General features: G+C 45.2%; 1 protein-coding gene across 5 annotated transcripts in view; it reads right to left on the bottom strand.

Annotated features, from left to right (window-relative positions):
- The window catches only part of NEDD4L (NEDD4 like E3 ubiquitin protein ligase), a 265,091-nt gene that overhangs the window by 122,355 nt on the left and 122,782 nt on the right, over positions 1–19,954 (bottom strand). For 4 of the 5 annotated variants that reach the window (XM_075185067.1, XM_075185072.1, XM_075185079.1 and 1 more), the window contains exons 4-5: positions 10,286–10,324; positions 8,030–8,083 (exon numbers count right to left, since the gene is read on the bottom strand). In XM_075185067.1, the coding sequence (XP_075041168.1) occupies positions 8,030–8,083; positions 10,286–10,324 (93 nt within the window). Of the gene's footprint in view, positions 1–8,029; positions 8,084–10,285; positions 10,325–18,003; positions 18,107–19,954 lie in introns of those variants that run through there. The other variant, XM_075185101.1, reaches the window with a different exon arrangement.

Consider the following 19,954-nt stretch of genomic DNA (forward strand, 5'->3'; position numbering starts at 1 on the left):
CTCACTCTTAGCAGCATAAGCAGACAGGATTGTCAGCCAAGGGCTCTCCGTCCATACTACACAAAGCAGCAAGGATGGCACGCAGCATATTTATATATGAACCTATAATTCTGTCAGTGAGTTCTGTGACGAGAGTCTGCTGTACCCGGTGTATACACAGACTCATCACTGCAAGCAGCTGGTCTGTTATATATTCATTCACAGGGGCAATATGTCTCTAAATGGTGCTTCTATCTAAAAGCTAAACGTTTAATCCAGTTCACGTCCTTGCTGGCCACTCGCGTGCAGATCTGTTGGTCTAATTTGACGACTGTCTACCATATCGGCCTTAGGTGGCTCGAGTAATAAATGTGCTCAACCAAACCCTCACATATAAGATGGGGTAGAAAGATAAATATGACCAGCTGAGGCCCTCTATTGGTGAGCGTGAGATCAGCAGCCGGCCATTAACAGGTAGGACACTGTGCTGAGGGTTGGGCTAAACAGAACATTAAAGAGAATCTGCCCAGGTTGGATCTCCACCTGTATTACTAAATAGGCCAGAGATGCGGCTGTTCGGCTATCAGGATGATTGACCAGATTTCATAATTTGCGACAGGGTTCTGCAAATCCCAAGCATTTACCTCTGGTCCCTATTTTATGTTTTAGAAGTTCTAAAGATCCCAACAATTACATCCATCCTTTGATGGCTTCAAAAGACAGACAATCTAGCTCGGAGAGCTGTCTGAGTGGCCACCAAGTTCTCTGTCCTTTTATCTGCCCCTCTTGTGAAGTCATTGTTGCATATTTATTTCTTGACGTTCAGTAACAGCAAACCCTGAGTATGCAGAGATTAAACAAAAGAAATGTATCTCAAGGGTATCCAGAAGAATCAGGGGATGGAATCCCACCTCTTCCTCATTTGTCCAGCAGAGGTCCCCAGTACAAGTGACTGCTGTGGGCAGCTACATTAGGAGAACTGCAAAACTACTGCCGAAGCAGCTGCTACAGGCCAGGCAATGCTATTGTATCTGTTCCGGAAGAGACCCCTCTGCCGCTAAGGGGTTCGTTTTCATATCTCAAGTATTAACGTAAAATATTCAATGCCTAAAAATGAGTGGATATAGAATCAAAAAGCTTAAATGGCAAAGCACAGCAGATCATTTTTTCTGGTAATGCCATTTCGTGAGAATCTACTGATCCATCAGGATAATTTCTGTCTCCTAAGAGAGTGCAAGCCAGTCAACTCCATCAGCAAACTGCACTATCCCATATTGATGCAAGATAGAGAAGCATTACTCTCCTAAAGCAGATATTTAAAGATGTCTGCTTTTGGCAAATGGTAAGCTTATCAATAGAACTGATAAAAAAACATAAAAACAAAAAAACAAAATGGTACCGTAATTAACCAAGCATTTCACAAACATCTTACTAAATTAGCTTTAAGGGGACAGACCTGTAGGACAGAACATTTGTTCTGACTCACGGGAAGTAGAGAGGTATACCCCGCCCATCCCGTCAGATGCCTTTGGTGCGTGCCGCATTTCAATGGGGTTTTAGGGGAGGGGCTGGCCGTGCGCTTTGGAAGCGCTAGACACCCCCCTGAGGGATGTAGACACCCCCCTGAGGGATGTAGACACCCCCCTGAGGGACATAGCCAGACCTGTGGTGACATGGGCATGCCCCCTAACGCCCTTGTATCCTATATGTATAGTCAATGTGTGTTTATTAGGCTTAGAGACTGTGTTAAACACTTTAAACATAATGCCCCATACACGTGGCTGTTATTTTAAGCAGCTCCTCCGGCTACTTACATAACAGGAGGGTGAATAGTTAGGACTAAATTTATTCCTTTTCTCAGGTCATTGAATGTAAAATTTGCTCCCCACAGAAGTGTTTTAGGACATGTTATACACCCTAGAATGAAGTTTATTTGACCAAAAATAAAACTATTCACACAACAGACCTTGCATTTAAATTAAGCGTTCTGTTACGGACTTCAACTCCTTTTAAATCTTCAGTGGGATTTTTTTTTTCTTCTTTAATAAGAAGAGCGGGATCTAGCAGCAATGTGAGCTAGGTTCAGTTTACAAGACAAGTGCCAAGGTTCACTACAATCCCTCATTGTTCTAGCTGGATCCAGAGCCAATAACAAATACAGGGCTGGAATTAGCCGCTCAGTAGCTGCCATGTAAGAGGACGGCCAGGAGCACAGGTGCAAGCTCCGCTTTCTGCACAAGTCTCCTTTCCAAAATCAGTCATCACAGGTTTATTTACATCATCTCTGAAATTCAGTTTCTAAAGCAGATCGACAAACATTGTTTCTTCCGAAACGCCTCCTCCAGGGCTCGTTCACCCCTATCTGCTTTTTAACATTTATTAAATACATGAAAAGTGCATTAAAAATGTCAGTCACTAGTGCATAGAAGGAGGCACAACCTATTTGTCATCCAGTAATGCGCACTATGCGCCCAATAGACTGTACTGGCTAAATTGCAACGCACGGAAAACGCATTTTTACCCGTTTTCCTGGCGCGTGCGTGAACAAGCTCTTACTGATCTACAGATGCGATTCTGTTGCAGCTCCAGAAACACGAACGTGTGCGAGTTCTCAAACAATAGGTTTGGCATTTACATTTAGTTTAATAGGAAACCATATTTCATTAGAGTGCAGCACATTCATAGAGACATGCGGGGAGAACGGCTGTAGTGATCATTTAGAAGAAGGTTTCCAAATACAGACATATGGAAATATGAAAACCGCCCAGGCTATGCAAAGTCAATGCATTATTATTATTTATTATAGGCATGGGAAGCAAGCAGTGATGCTTGGGCTCGGTTTTCTGAAAACCCACCCAAAACATCGCGGATCCAGGCTCGGTACTTTCCAGCTTCCTCGGATCTCGCGGGTTTTGGATTCCATAAGCACCTCCCTCTCCAGGAGATCCAGCGCCATTGCTCACACAGAAACAGGAGTAGCAGCGTTCGGGTCGCTGAGCTTAATAATAATGTAGGGTAAAAAAAAAGCAAAATTATGTGATTTTAGCAATTTTTCTTAAAAAAAACAACCCCAAAACAAGTGAGGGCGGTTTTGCCGAAACACAAAGTTAATACAGATTCAAAACCAACACACGAGAGTCACGGAACATCTCCTAGATGTAAGTAAAGTAAACCTTTGTGCGTCAATAAAGTATTCACATAATATACTCTATAAAGTATATAGGAGCCTGTGCATTAAAAACATTTTTTGCAACAATTTATTAATATGTTATTTCCAGGACATCTAGGGTGTGATACTAAGCCGGAGCGGTCTACTTGTCACACCGCTAAACTAGACTGCGCCAGTGTGAGCTGGCTTTCCAGTATGGATACGCACAGTGGAATTGAGAAGCCTTTGTTTCCACTTACGCAAGAAAACAAAAATGGAAATTAAAAATTGAATTAAACAAAAACACAAGTCATTTTAAAATGACTGGTCCGGAGGGTGTCCCTGGTAATGGCAGCAAAATTATCTGAGCATGCACTGGTCTGAAGCCCCACAACAGTGCGGGGGGATGGGGGAGGATGGAGCCACATAGCTGAGCCCATCACCAAATTTTTGCAGTGGGTCCCGGTGATGTAATGTTCCAGTCCTGCAGAGGACAAAGCAAAAAAACAGAAACAAAAACACTTATAGCCCCGAGATAAAATCGGCCTTAGTGTTTTGGAACGTAACTTTCATGTGTCCTGACCTCAGATGCCCCTTTTGAGCAGGTCACACACCCTGCGCACAGCAGACAGAGCACACGTGAATGTTCCTCGCCAGCTGATATGATCTCGCTATACAGGCAATTAGAGTTTGTGTGGGCATAGACCATACTTGCCAACTTATGGCAAGTATGATCCGGGAGCCTGCCGGGGAAGGTGGACGTGCAGGGGGCGGGGCTTCAAAAATCTCATCATTTTGGCCCCGCCTCCGTGACATAATGACGCAAACTGCATCATTTTACAAACGCCACTGAATCGCGGCGTTTTGGACTTAACTGGGCAGATCAGGGAGATTGCCACATTCTCCCAGGAGTCTCTCGGACATTCTGGGAGAGTTGGCAAGCATGGCATAGACTGAGACAGTCTATAATAAAATAGATTAGAATATAATTACTTTACCACCGTTCCCTTTCGTTATCCCAAACGCGCCCTCTCGCTGCAGTAGGAGGAGCTTCCAAGTGCTGCCACCACTGGACTCCTTACCGGCGTCTAGTACCGGGTTTCTTCTGGGTAACTGACGCTGCGAGTGCTATCGCTAGTTGAAGCTCTTTGAGCTCCAATAGGGTCTTAGCTTCCTGGGACCCCCAGGAGGCTCTGCACCTCCTGGACCTATGTGCTTCCAGAAGGCTGGTTGATAAGTCGCTCCGGCAGCCACTGAAGCTGGCTGTCGGTGGTGAAGGGGGATCCAGGGCTGCCTCTACAGCCACAGCACAGGGTAAGTACCCTTTCTTTATTTTACACTTATACATACACTTTATACACATATACATTTAAAATGTACATGGTTACACTCCCGCTGCCCAGCGCCGGGAGTTAACCCCTTCAGTGCTGAGCGCCGGTTCTTTACCAGCGCTGCAGTGCCTACACATATACATTTCTATTTAAAAATACACATATGCACACTACTCAGTGCCCGGGGTTTAACCCCTTTCATGCTGCAACGCTGGGTGCTACTCAGCCAGCGCACACTTTAAAATACATTTTTATGAATAACTTTTCAGACACCGCCTAGCGCCAGTGACTTCACCCCTCCGGCGCCAGTTATTAACCCTTCCGGCCACACACACACACACACACACACATATATATTATAAATCATCTTGCTTGACAACCTGTAAATAAAATGTCTTTGATACATTTTGGAGTTGCATACAAATATATTGTCCCCAAATTTTCAGAGTGATGACTATATAGATATGAAGTGATTGTGCAAGATTTCTTTTTTATTTTAGCAACAATACATACGGATTTATTTTACCGACTGTTCGTGAATTCGCAGTTGACCACTACGGCTGTCATCGCTGCTGGACACGGATAATTTATACCATTGCTTTAGCTATATTTATAGAACAAGGAATAATGGACATAGGTTGAAGACGAGCGGGGACATTGGTCACCTATCTTGGTCTCCAGTTCTCTCCCACGGTGAACAAGGTCTCGCTGACAGGAGAACATCACACTACATTTTGCTGACAAGCGTCATACATCATCCTGCCCGGCCAAGAGACTGACACTAATGTTTCAGGATGGGTTTATTTGGATCCAACCGGAAAATTGCACAACACTGAGGCCTACGTATTCTGCATTGCCTTATATGGGGACAGCCAACATCTACATATAGATTATCTGCATGCCTCACTGCCAGTTATCATTTCCATGTCAATGCAATAACCAGATGACAACTGCACCAGATAACCTCTGATCCGGAAGGATTCCTGGTATCATAGCCTTTACCTTAAGTGATCAGAACACAGGAACCTTAAAGCTTTCACTTTGAAGTCTGCTTAGCAGTCAAGATGGCATATATAGCAGAAACCCAAACACATTAACCAGAATACCTTCTGAACTGCTGTATATGTTATAATCGCTGTGCAGACAATATTTAGTTAAGCAGGTGTGTGTACAACGAATGCTTTTACAGTAATATAGCTTAGAGCAGACCTGTCACTTTAACACAACCGAACGTTAAACAAAATCTGAGCAGAAACTATAGAGACGTGTGTTCTAGATATTGTGTCACAGAAATATATATATATATATTTAGTTTGCTGCAAATGCACAAGCATCTCAAATAAAGAGTCTTCACTACGAGACATACAGCAAAACTATAGAGCAGTGATAGGCAACCTGATACACTTCAAGGATCACATGGGTGGCCCTATAACCTTCAGAAGGGCCACACATCACCTCTTTTCTCAGTTAGAAGATAAAACAATACATTTATTAAAAGAAATAACTGTAATAACTTATCAGCAGCATTTTAAACCAGTGTTACAGCTATAGCAAACACATCTGTCAATAAAGCAGGAAGGAGCTGGGGGCCACAGATGAAGACTCAGAGGGCCCCCTGTTGTCCATCACTGCTATATAATGCACGTCATACCTACCAACTGTCCTGATTTCAGTGGGGCAGTCCTGATTTTAGGGCTCCATTTGTCCCCCGGGTGGGTATGTCGAGGGGAAGGGAGATAACAAACGCTCAGCCTAGCACTTTACAACAAGGGGCAGCCACACCCTCATTGTCCCATGTCCACGCCCCCTGCCCACAGCCCCCCATCGCCGGGATCAGACATGTTAGGACGTATGATATGTCAAAGGATAAGTTCACTTTGTGTGGACTTGAGACTCTTTGGTATGCAACAAAATACATAGCAGTAGGGGCACACTGCATACATGGTTTGACAAACAGAAGAATACTTTGAAATCCCTGTAAACATTAGTACTGCTCCACTAGAAAATGTATCAAGCAAAACACCAATAAGTGGGATATTTATGAAAAATTAGTTATTGTAATCTTCTTACAGTCTGTAGCATTATGTTACGTTTCTGTGTTCTGCAAGCACGCATTTATATCATCCGAGTTGTTTCGGTACGGCAGGCATGGAAGGGTCGGCGTCGGCAGGCATGGAAGGGTCGGCGTCGGCAGGCATGGAAGGGTCGGCGTCGGCAGGCATGGAAGGGTCGGCGTCGGCAGGCACGGAAGGGTCGGCGTCGGCAGGCACGGAAGGGTCGGGGTCGGCAGGCAAGGAAGGGTCGGGGTCGGCAGGCACGGAAGGGTCGGCGTCGGCAGGCACGGAAGGGTCGGCGTCGGCAGGCACGGAAGGGTCGGCGTCGGCAGGCACGGAAGGGTCGGCGTCGGCAGGCACGGAAGGGTCGGCGTCGGCAGGCATGGAAGGGTCGGCGTCGGCAGGCACGGAAGGGTCGGCAGGGTCGGGGTCGGCAGGCATGGAAGGGTCGGGGTCGGCAGGCATGGAAGGGTCGGGGTCGGCAGGCATGGAAGGGTCGGGGTCGGCAGGCATGGAAGGGTCGGGGTCGGCAGGCATGGAAGGGTCGGGGTCGGCAGGCATGGAAGGGTCGGGGTCGGCAGGCATGGAAGGGTCGGGGTCGGCAGGCATGGAAGGGTCGGGGGTCGGCAGGCATGGAAGGGTCGGGGGTCGGCAGGCATGGAAGGGTCGGGGGTCGGCAGGCATGGAAGGGTCGGGGGTCGGCAGGCATGGAAGGGTCGGGGTCGGCAGGCATGGAAGGGTCGGGGGTCGGCAGGCATGGAAGGGTCGGGGTCGGCAGGCATGGAAGGGTCGGGGTCGGCAGGCATGGAAGGGTCGGGGTCGGCAGGCATGGAAGGGTCGGCAGGCATGGAAGGGTCGGGGTCGGCAGGCATGGAAGGGTCGGGGTCGGCAGGCATGGAAGGGTCGGGGTCGGCAGGCAGGCTTCGTCGACCTAAGCTCAGCAACAGGAGACTTGAGATCAGCTTGCACTGAGCTGAGCAGATGTCTGATCTGATCGAAATGTACGGCCAGCCCTGACCCGAGTGGCTCCTGTAAATCGAACAAATACAATTTCTTTTTCCTAATGCTCTTGGATCTGATACAACTTAGCTGTGTTCCCTGCACTGGACACAACGGTATTCAGATAGGAGAATTTGCATCATATCGAAGGCAGACAATCTCTGATTATATAAACCCACTACAGAAAGAAAAGCAATTTGTTAAGTACAAACTGAAGGTCGTCATAGACAAACAAAGTTAAATGAAGGTGGTATTGGTGAAAAGAGAAACCTTTGAATGCATTACAAACAAAAAAATGCTATTTATGTAACTTTAATATACTGTAAAGGTCAGTTTCACTACCTTCTATATAAGACAAAAAAACAAATATTTCAATCAACATTATCCTTTAAAGGCAAAGAGATAAAAAAAAATTATGTTTGAACAGTAGTTTGTTTGAAGGGAAGAAAAAAATTGACTCGAAAAGCCAACTTGTTCAATAGAGTAAGTCAGGTGACACAATCTTGATCAGCACTTACCAATCGATTCTCGTCAAACACTTCAAACAGCAGCCTATGACTGGTCGGGTGGACCTGTACAACAACAAATAAAATACTTCTTATTAACATAATAAAGTAAGTTTCAGCCACAAATTGACTGTGCGCAGAGCACTACACCCAAGTCACAGACTCCAACAGTCACATGAGGTCCGGTTGTGGTTTGTTTACACTATGTGGCAACTATCTGCAACTTATGGACTCGCTGTGGATCGTCTGACTGACGCTTGGAGATGGTGTGAATACTTCAGCGGTGGAATGTGAAGAGCTTAAACCACAAGTTAAGCTTCATGTATCAGAAGACGGCAGCGAGATCCTACAGTCGAATTACATTTTGCTTCCTCACCCTTTTGCTAAACTACAAATGGGACTGTTTAAGAAGAAGGGGAATAGAGGAATCAAACCGTTGGGAGGTCCTATAGTGGATTTAATGTATGTTTATAGACCGGAATGGAAGGGGCGATGGAGCAGCTGCTATTTATTAGGACTGGAATTACATTATAACTGGAGGGAGAACTTGCCGACTTCTCTTTCCATTCACATTAAATACACACTCAAGAAACTGGTTTTGGGACACAAGCTTAATGCAAATAAAAAGGGAAAGTAGAAGTTTGTAAAGGTCGCCATGCTTAAGACAACCCTTTTCTAAACTATGTGGGTGTTTATTATATAACAGCAGGAGACGGCACTTATCCTGAGCTAACCTTGGGTCTGGTCATTGACGAAAAAAGGTGGAGAGAAGTCGTTGTATGTTCAATCTTTATGCTTATAAATTAGGAAGCAGTTTAATAACTAACTAATGGGGAAGTTATATTTTGACCTATTTAAAATGTGTATATTATGGAGACACGAGAACGATGTATTCATAAAAAGGATTGCAATACTCGCAACCAGGCCGATTTATAGGGCACATGTCAGTGCGTGTTGATTTATTTTGTTTGTTTCCCCATTTCATCTTTTTTTTTTTTTCCCCCCTTTCACTGCGATAATTTTGATTTTATTTTATCGCTGCAGATGAACACATATTACCAAGGCAGCACAACGATCCTCAGCCCCCCTCCCCCTTTCCCCTAGCGATACTGGCTCCAAGCGGGAAGAGCAAACGGGCAGATTCTCCAATTGTGCACGTGCGTGTGCTCCTTCTGGACCATGGGTGCCCGCGCAATGGAACGGCGAGCCCACATTGGGGCTTTCCGTTCACCGATGTAAAAATAATTAAAAATGAAAAAATAATAGTTTTCATTTTTTTAAAAAAATAATCAAATTTAAAAACATTGATATTAAAATTGTTTAACGGCAATAATATTATTTTTTTTGTTTTGTTATTGCCATTCTAGGATACCGATAACGGAACCAATACTTGTACCGCCGTCATACGTGTTAAAGACACGTTCGATAGCTAAAGCCGCCAAAAATGATTGGGAACGCCTGGTTTTGCTGGCAATAGGGCTTTTAGCAATCTCAAATATGCCGCTATGTCTTTTTTAAACAGTGTACATTGCCCAGTGAAAAAGAATGAGGTGTTGGATAGAGGGGTATGAGGATGTACTGCACCCAAACACTAATTTAGGACATATTGGGGGAGATTCACTTGCAGGCAAAGTGGCGAGCGTACATCTCGCTGGCAATTATGGTAGAAATCTCCGCTCATGTGTGTAGGTACCTTGTGGAGGAATCATAAAATGTTTCACTCTGCACTCATTTACCAAAAGAAGACCAATAAACGGCTTCTATGTAGCCCACTACAGCGACACAGAAATTGGCCACTGCAGAGGTCATGTGACCTGTAGCAATGCTATTATTTTTAGTTCTAATTGGTGCATTCCGTAATCAGAACACTCCGGTTATATCAATGTAATTTACATAAACATCAATGGACTTTGGGAGATATACATATACGTCTATTAGACCTGTACTATCTAACAGTCCCCTACATTTGAAGACTTGACACTTATTTGCTGTAGGTCCGTTTAATCAATGACCGGGCTCCGCACTGGAAACAGATTCATCCTGCCTTACTCTCGCCTCTTATCCTGTGCTTTGGAGAAGGGAGATTAAGCTCCTCTGCTAAAGCCAATTGAAGTTCTAAAAAAAGATTTAATGGACAAAACACAGTGGAAATATTTCTGTCCCTCTGCATTCTTTACTCACCCTCACTCAAACCTTTCTACAGTAAACGTACACTGACAAAAAGGAAATATTTCAAGCGATAGACAAAGAAAACAAAATAATACTTACTCTGAAAAAAAATTCTTCATTCCATTTTGGGTTCAATGTCTGGAAAGAAAGAAAACAAAAAGTGACTTTGAGATTAACACATAATTGTGACAGGTTTTCATACATTTTTAATGTGAGTTTATTTTAATTTCACAAAGATCAGGTGACAGCAGCCAAGGTGGAGACTGTGAAACGGGATCCGGGCAGTGACTTCAGAGCGTGGAAGTGTATTGGTGACTAGGGAGATCTGAGAGTCATTTTGACCTAAAAATAGGCATCTATAGATAGCCGGCAGATCATTCGGGTTCCGTGCAGGATAGAGGACTCTAGAACATATCAATGACAACACTGAAATCATCCTTATGAGAAAACGGGGACAATTTACTTCATGAATCAGTACTGGAAGAGGGTTTGGACCGTGGCTGACTGGGACAGTGTCATTAGGTGGATTATATTAATAAATAGATACTACCAGAATGTTTTTATTTGGTATAGATTATGGGTTCATACATGATGAAGTTGCCAGTAATCAATGGCAAAAAATATTTTAAAGAGAAGCCACCAGCTTTTGGTATGTACTATGTATGTTTAAAAAAAGTAAAACACAAGAAAAATATAGTAAGAGAGAGCACACACAACAGACTGCTGTTTCTACCCCCATAATCCCTGCTGTCAAACAGAACCGACTGAATAATGAAATCTGCAAACAGTTATAGCACAAAATCACCTTCCAACAGACCAGGGGGTAAATGCATGAAGCCGAGAGTTTAAAATGCGGAGATGTTGCCTATAGCAGCCAATCAGATTCTAGTTTTTATTTAGTACATTCTACAAAATGACAGCTAGAATCTGATTGGTCGCTATAGACAACATCTCCACTTTTCAAACCCACCGGAATGTCGCAGCCTGATACATTTACCCCCGGGCCTCTGAGGCCACGAGAGGAATGGCTTACTGGGGTATGCTTTGGAGGAGTGGAAACTTTGCAAAAATTTGTCCTGACTTTCCAATCAAGACGTTGAGAGGTATGTAACACTGTTATAGGAAATAAGTAGACCATTTTATATATATTCATCCCTTAACAAGTACATTACACCAATGCCCATGAACAGTAACATTAGGATACAAATATTAGTGTCATGGTGAGAGACTGGCATGCTATCCCTCACTTTGGTCAAGGGCACTGCCATGGTAGGCATGTACTGGTGCTTGTTACCAGCTCGAAGGTGTAAGAGAGTGTTGGCCAGAATTTCAGTGTTTATAAACAGGATCAGTTTCTCTTTCACAGATCGAGCCTAGTAGTCTCCAGAACACAACGACAAAAGGACAAATAAAGACAGAGATTGGCCAATGACTGCTCCACTAGAGCGTGCTATACAGAATGGAGAGGACATACACATGCACAATTCAGAGGCCAATCAGTTCAATTTAAGAGCCATCGAGATCCTATTAGTAGCCAGGGAAGTACCCATTGACCGAAATAGAAAGTTAGGCACCAGCAATAATTTTTGTAGGTTAGAATATATGATATTATATACCAACATGTGTTCAGAAAATCAGAAATCACAATGTTAATCTCTCTATTCTCTTATTTCCACACATGGAACAGGCTAATGTACGCTTCCTAGGAAAAGTGTATGGAGCTGAATTTGGCACCAGTACAAAACCACATTTTTCATATATAAAACAAGGTAAAGTGCAACGCTCAGTCTCACACTGCAGCTTTGTTGAAAAATAAAGTGTAATGGATTATCTCCTCTACTTCCATCACAATGAGAAATAAACTTTACAGCTCAGTTATCAGCAACAAGACAGCTAATATCGGTCAGTTATCCTCTAACAAAATCTGTTCGGCGCATTGTCTGTCCCGACAAGTTTAAAGTGTAGACACTTCAGTTAATGTATATTGTGTAGCTCAGCAACAACAGACTTTGATATATAATATCTGTTGGAGAATTCAATTGCTCTTCACATGCCAAGAGTTCATGAAATGGAAAAGCAAGAATTAGTGCAGTAAGGAGGATGAACTTGGAGCTGAAAGTGAGAAAGTTGCATTCATGCAATAACAGAAACATGAACAAAACTGCATTCTGTATGTGTGAGACCATGTGGGTGCTTTATTTTTACAGTTTTACACTGAAAACAAGACAATGCAACAAGGCAGTGAGTGGACAGAGAGATGAGACAGCTATTACGAATGTAGCTATCCATACACTAGGGGTCAGTGACATCACCGAGAAGGCAGCCTATCCATACACTAGGGGCCAGTGACAGCACCGAGAAGGCAGCCTATCCATACACTAGGGGCCAGTGACAGCACCGAGAAGGCAGCCTATCCATACACTAGGGGCCAGTGACAGCACCGAGAAGGCAGCCTATCCATACACTAGGGGCCAGTGACAGCACCGAGAAGGCAGCCTATCCATACACTAGGGGCCAGTGACATCACCGAGAAGGCAGCCTATCCATACACTAGGGGCCAGTGACATCACCGAGAAGGCAGCCTATCCATACACTAGGGGCCAGTGACATCACCGAGAAGGCAGCCTATCCATTCACTAGGGGCCAGTGACATCACCGAGAAGGCAGCCTATCCATACACTAGGGGTCAGTGACATCACCGAGAAGGCAGCCTATCCATACACTAGGGGTCAGTGACATCACCGAGAAGGCAGCCTATCCATACACTAGGGGCCAGTGACAGCACCGAGAAGGCAGCCTATCCATACACTAGGGGTCAGTGACATCACCGAGAAGGCAGCCTATCCATACACTAGGGGTCAGTGACATCACCGAGAAGGCAGCCTATCCATACACTAGGGGTCAGTGACATCATCGAGAAGGCAGCCTATCCATACACTAGGGGCAAGTGACATCACCGAGAAGGCAGCCTATCCATACACTAGGGGTCAGTGACATCACCGAGAAGGCAGCCTATCCATACACTAGGGGCCAGTGACAGCACCGAGAAGGCAGCCTATCCATACACTAGGGGTCAGTGACATCACCGAGAAGGCAGCCTATCCATACACTAGGGGTCAGTGACATCACCGAGAAGGCAGCCTATCCATACACTAGGGGCCAGTGACAGCACCGAGAAGGCAGCCTATCCATACACTAGGGGCCAGTGACATCACCGAGAAGGCAGCCTATCCATACACTAGGGGCCAGTGACATCACCGAGAAGGCAGCCTATCCATACACTAGGGGTCAGTGACATCATCGAGAAGGCAGCCTATCCATACACTAGGGGCAAGTGACATCACCGAGAAGGCAGCCTATCCATACACTAGGGGTCAGTGACATCACCGAGAAGGCAGCCTATCCATACACTAGGGGCCAGTGACAGCACCGAGAAGGCAGCCTATCCATACACTAGGGGTCAGTGACATCACCGAGAAGGCAGCCTATCCATACACTAGGGGTCAGTGACATCACCGAGAAGGCAGCCTATCCATACACTAGGGGCCAGTGACAGCACCGAGAAGGCAGCCTATCCATACACTAGGGGCCAGTGACATCACCGAGAAGGCAGCCTATCCATACACTAGGGGCCAGTGACATCACCGAGAAGGCAGCCTATCCATACACTAGGGGTCAGTGACATCATCGAGAAGGCAGCCTATCCATACACTAGGGGCCAGTGACATCACCGAGAAGGCAGCCTATCCATTCACTAGGGGCAAGTGACAGCACCGAGAAGGCAGCCTATCCATTCACTAGGGGCCATTGACATCACCAAGAAGGCAGCCTATCCATACACTAGGGGCCAGTGATATCACCGAGAAGGCAGCCTATCCATTCACTAGGGGCCATTGACATCACCGAGAAGGCAGCCTATCCATACACTATGGGCCAGTGACAGCACCGAGAAGGCAGCCTATCCATACACTAGGGGCAAGTGACATCACCGAGAAGGCAGCCTATCCATACACTATGGGCCAGTGACATCACCGAGAAGGCAGCCTATCCATACACTAGGGACCAGTGACATCACCGAGAAGGCAGCCTATCCATACACTATGGGCCATTGACATCACCGAGAAGGCAGCCTATCCATACACTAGGGGCCAGTGACAGCACCGAGAAGGCAGCCTATCCATACACTATGGGCCAGTGACATCACCGAGAAGGCAGCCTATCCATACACTAGGGGCAAGTGACATCACCGAGAAGGCAGCCTATCCATTCACTAGGGGCCATTGACATCACCGAGAAGGCAGCCTATCCATACACTATGGGCCAGTGATATCACCTAGAAGGCAGGCTATCCATACACTAGGGGCCAGTGATATCACCAAGAAGGCAGCCTATCCATACACTAGGGGCCAGTGACATCACTGTGGCACATTAAGATCATGAATGGCTGCCTCCACTGTGCGTAATATATTATCCTTTCATTTAAGAGCAAATTTGCCATAAACAATTGTTTTGTGCACCTAAGCGTTAGTTGAAAACCTTCATTGTCTTGCTTCTATTGTGTGTACCTAATGGGTCCACTGTAAATGAAGAGCCCACTCCTGTAGCTTAATGTCAGCATTTGACATTAATTAATATTAATGACCGTACATTACTAAACTGAATAATACACGTAAAATAAAAAAGTTTATAGGATACTTTGTCGTGCCTTATCGTATAGTTTACGATAAGGCACATTAAAACACCTGCCTAATATTGTGTAGGTCCCCCTCGTGCTGCCAAAACAGCTCTGACCCACTGAGGCATGGACTCCACATGACCTCTGAAGGTGTCCTGTGGGATCTGGCACCAAGACGTTAACAGCAGATCCAGTAAGTTGCGAGGTGGAACCTCCATGGCTCAAACTTGTTTTTCCAGCACATCCCACAGATGCTCGATCGGATTGAGATCTGGGGAATTTGGAGGCCAAGTCAACATCTTGACCTCTTTTGTCATGTTCCTCAAACCATTCCTGAACAATTTTTACAGTGTGGCAGGGTGCATTATCCTGCTGAAAGGGACCACTGCCATCAGGGAATACCGTTGTCAAGAAGGGTGTACTTGGTCTGCTGCAATGTTTAGGTAGGTGGTACGTATCAAAGTAACATCTACATGAATACCAGGACCCAAATTTCACAGTAAAACATTGCCCAGAGCATCACACTGCCTCTGTTGTCTTGCCTTCTTTCCACAGGGTATCTTGGTGCCATCTCTTCCCCAGGTAAATGACACACACACACCTGGCCGTCCAGATGATGTACAAGCAACGTGAATCAGACCAGGCCATCTTCTTCAGGCGGTGGACAGCGTGGGCACTCTGACTGGTCTGCGGCTGCGCAGCCCCATACGCAACAAGCTGCGATGCACTGTGTGTTCTGACACCTTTCTATCATAGCCAGCATTAATTTGTGCTACAGTAGCCCTTCTGTGAGATTGGACTAACCTTAGCTCCTCACGCGCATCACTGAACCTTGGGCGCCTATGACCAGGTCAACAGTTCACTGGTTGGACCACTTTTGGTAGGTACTAACCACTACACACCGGGAACACCCCACAAGACCTACCGTTTTGGATTTGCTTTGACCCAGTCGTCTAGCCATCACAATTTGGCCCTTGTCAAAGTTGCTCAGATCCTCACACTTGCCCATTTTTCCTGCTTCCAACACATCAACTTCAAGAACTGACTTCACTTGCTACCTAATATATCCCACCCCTTGACAGGTGCCATTGTAACGAGATAATCAGTATTATTCACTTGTCAGTGGTTTTAATGTTCTGGCAGATCGGTGAATATTCGGATTAGTTTTTTCCTCTGTGTTTGGCTGTGTGTTAGAAGGTCGGAGTATAACTAATTGACCGACCTCATTTTTTTTATTTTTTTTTTACCTATATCAGATACCAGTAGGACACTGGGGCCCATTTATGAATAGGATCCTTACGATAATTGTAGCAATAAAAAAAAAAAATTTTTTTTTTTTTTTTTTTTAAAAAATCACTTATCGCTGCAATTTGCACTGAAGATATCGCTGGGACAGCGGAGAGATATGTGGCTGCTGTAACGATACCGGCCCACATCAGTAATGGGCTTCCCCATACAAAGCTATGTTGAAAGCCTATTTGCAGTTGTAGATAAATGTTAAAAAGTTTTATCATCATGCTAGAGATTAACAACATTATGAGACGTAGGGCAGGGGTTATATTTACATTTAAATGTGCTCTTACGTTCTATATCTGTGAAGAAGTGCTGCCAATGACAGGGGCAGAAAGACCAAATGGCTCCATATAAACAGTTTACACTTTTTACATAATATATAAACTCAGAAATCCCTCCACTTAGGAAATATCCCTTAGCTGTGCTGTACAGTAAACATAACTCTCAAAACAACAAGTGTGTATATAGAACAAAAAGGGAATGTGGCATGTTTGCACAAAAATATTTACAATCTCCGAGAAGGTAAATATCTTCACGTAAAAAAGTGTTTAGAAAACAAACAAATAGTTTCTCAAGAGCGGAAACTCCACAAACTGTAAGAATCAACACATTCCAAGACACTATGGGCTAGATTCTAAATGGTTTTCAGACACACATGCAATACATAAAGGCTTTATAGATATATTATTACACAGCTGTATATAGAATAGTTTGGCTATAGCTTCCCCATCTAGATCAGCTTAACATCTTTGTTGCCTAGGACAGTAAAGCTGGGTACACACTATTGAAAATTACTGCAGATGCGATTTTCTGTAACGATCTTACCAAAGACAAAGTCCAGATGATCATGCAGATCCATGTGTACATACCTACACGATTTACCTTCAGATCTGTGATCTTCATCTCTCATAACCATCTGCTGAAAAGATGGTGACTCTACAGATATCTGCCTACACTGCTGGTGGTGAGTGCGTACGCACTTCCACATTTACCCGACATCGTTCAATTATTAATAAAGATTGTTTAAGAACTTCATAAAACCCAATCAAATGATACAATAAGCTCTGGATCGATGAAACATGATCTTTGGGGCGTACACACTAATGTGATATCGGACCCAACAGTTGTTTATCGTGTGATCTGCATGATCATTGCATCACTGTGTACCCAGCTTAAATGTGCCCAAGGTCACAAGGACAAGCTATTAGGATTTTAGGTGGAGGGAGGGGGGGGGGGCAGTGTGGTACTAGGTGGCTCCCAGGTTACTTGGGGGCAAATTCAATAAGCCGCAAGGTTCCGGCCGACCATCACCTTGATGCGCACATTGCCAGTTAACACGGTACTAGGATCTCCATTCATTTTCGCTAACATGTCTATGGGGTGCGAGGGAAAATAAACGGGGAGTTTAGTAAATTCTCTGCCTCGCTGTGGACCGCTCCACAGAAACCTCCCGCACATCACGGTCAACTGAATTCCCCCCTTTATTGTATTGTTATATAGTCAGCATCCGAAAACTACTCCAATAGATGCACAGTCTCAAAATAAATAGCTAGGTACCTGTATACGTATAAATTACGTTTAATAGAACTATATATAAAATTTTAAATTATAAAAATAAATATGTACCAAGAAAAATCCATTTAAACACACACGGTTTGAAAATGAAAATAAATATCTATTGGGTTTAGACAAACTGTGTCACAAAAAAAAAATAGTTCTATGCTCTAAAGCAAACAATATATCTATACACAATATAGCTATATTGGGATAAGCTCATCTGACAACACCTGTGTCCCAGAACGTTTCTGAAACATCTAACATTCCATAGATAAAGTAATGTTTTACTGACCGTTCAGTAGGAAGGGGGCTGCTCTCAAGCCAAAATATTCAGCGACTTCCACCACATTACAATGCAGCGTTCCCATACACCTTCGTACTGCACAGGCAAAGTACTAAATGTTTACTAGGCTACGCTATAATACAGAGTAAACAATAAACTTGTCAACCAATAGCAACACAGCTTTCTATTGTGGAAACTAGTTTAACTACTTCTCTGGACGTTACTCGAACGCCTTCTGCCAGCTTCTACAGTGAAACAACTTTCTCTGACACAGAGTTATTGTACAGGAACAATGATAGCTGTATATTAAGAGATTACAAAAAAAGTTACTTGTTTATATAACTACATAACAGAATATATCTCTATTACCAAGGACAGGTATCGAAATGTGCATTTATTATGTGGTATTTAGTGCAGTCTTCAAAAGGGCCGCACAGTACCTTTAATGTCAGTAATGAGTCTAAATAATACATGTAATTAGGGGCAGATTGGCCATGTACCCTACCGGGAAAAGTCCCAGCAGGACGACGGTATCTTTTTAGCGTTAATAAAAATAATAAAAAAAATTATGTGTAGCGCTAACTCACCCCTGGACCCGCCACCCACCTTAATGTGGCCGCGGATCCCTCTACTGATCTGTCCCTCCAGGAACAAGGTAAGTGTGTGTCTGCGTGTGTGAGGGGGGGCTGCTAAAGTGTGTGCGTGTGAGGGGGGGCTGCTAAAGTGTGTGTGTGCGTGGGTGAGGGGGGCTGCTAAAGTGTGTGTGTGCGTGGGTGAGGGGGGCTGCTAAAGTGTGTGTGTGCGGGGGGGCTGCTAAAGGGTGTGGGTGTGTAGGATAGGAAGGGGGGTTGCTAAAGGGTGTGTGTGTAGGATAGGAAGGGGGGCTGCTAAAGGGTGTGTGTGTAGGATAGGAAGGGGGGCTGCTAAAGGGTGTGTGTGTGTGTAGGATAGGAAGGGGGCTGCTAAAGGGTGTGTGTGTAGGATAGGAAGGGGGGCTGCTAAAGGTTGTGTGTGTAGGATAGGAAGGGGGGCTGCTAAAGGTTGTGTGTGTAGGATAGGAAGGGGGGCTGCTAAAGGGTGTGTGTGTAGGATAGGAAGGGGGGCTGCTAAAGGGTGTGTGTGTAGGATAGGAAGGGGGGCTGCTAAAGGGTGTGTGTGTAGGATAGAAAGGGGGGCTGCTAAAGGGTGTGTAGGATAGAAAGGGGGGCTGCTAAAGGGTGTGTAGGATAGGAGGGGGGATGCTTAAGGGTGTGTAGGATAGGAGGGGGGCTGCTTAAGGGTGTGTAGGATAGGAGGGGGGCTGCTAAAGGGTGTGTAGGATAGGTGGGGGGCTGCTAAAGGGTGTGTGTGTAGGATAGGAAGGGGGGATGCTAAAGGGTGTGTAGGATAGAAGGGGGGCTGCTAAAGGGTGTGTAGGATAGGAGGGGGGCTGCTAAAGGGTGTGTAGGATAGAAGGGGGGCTGCTAAAGGGTGTGTAGGATAGAAGGGGGGCTGCTAAAGGGTGTGTAGGATAGAAGGGGGGCTGCTAAAGGGTGTGTAGGATAGAAGGGGGGCTGCTAAAGGGTGTGTAGGATAGAAGGGGGGCTGCTAAAGGGTGTGTAGGATAGAAGGGGGGCTGCTAAAGGGTGTGTAGGATAGAAGGGGGGCTGCTAAAGGGTGTGTAGGATAGAAGGGGGGCTGCTAAAGGGTGTGTAGGATAGAAGGGGGGCTGCTAAAGGGTGTGTAGGATAGGAGGGGGACTGCTAAAGGGTGTGTAGGATAGGAGGGGGGGCTGCTAAAGGGTGTGTAGGATAGGAGGGGGGCTGCTAAAGGGTGTGTAGGATAGGAGGGGGACTGCTAAAGGGTGTGTAGGATAGGAGGGGGCTGCTAAAGGGTGTGTAGGATAGGAGGGGGACTGCTAAAGGGTGTGTAGGATAGGAGGGGTGGCTGCTAAATGGTGTGTAGGATAGAAGGGGGGCTG

Source organism: Mixophyes fleayi, chromosome 1 (assembly GCF_038048845.1).
Source record: "Mixophyes fleayi isolate aMixFle1 chromosome 1, aMixFle1.hap1, whole genome shotgun sequence".
In the NCBI taxonomy this organism is placed as follows: Eukaryota; Metazoa; Chordata; class Amphibia; order Anura; family Limnodynastidae; genus Mixophyes; species Mixophyes fleayi.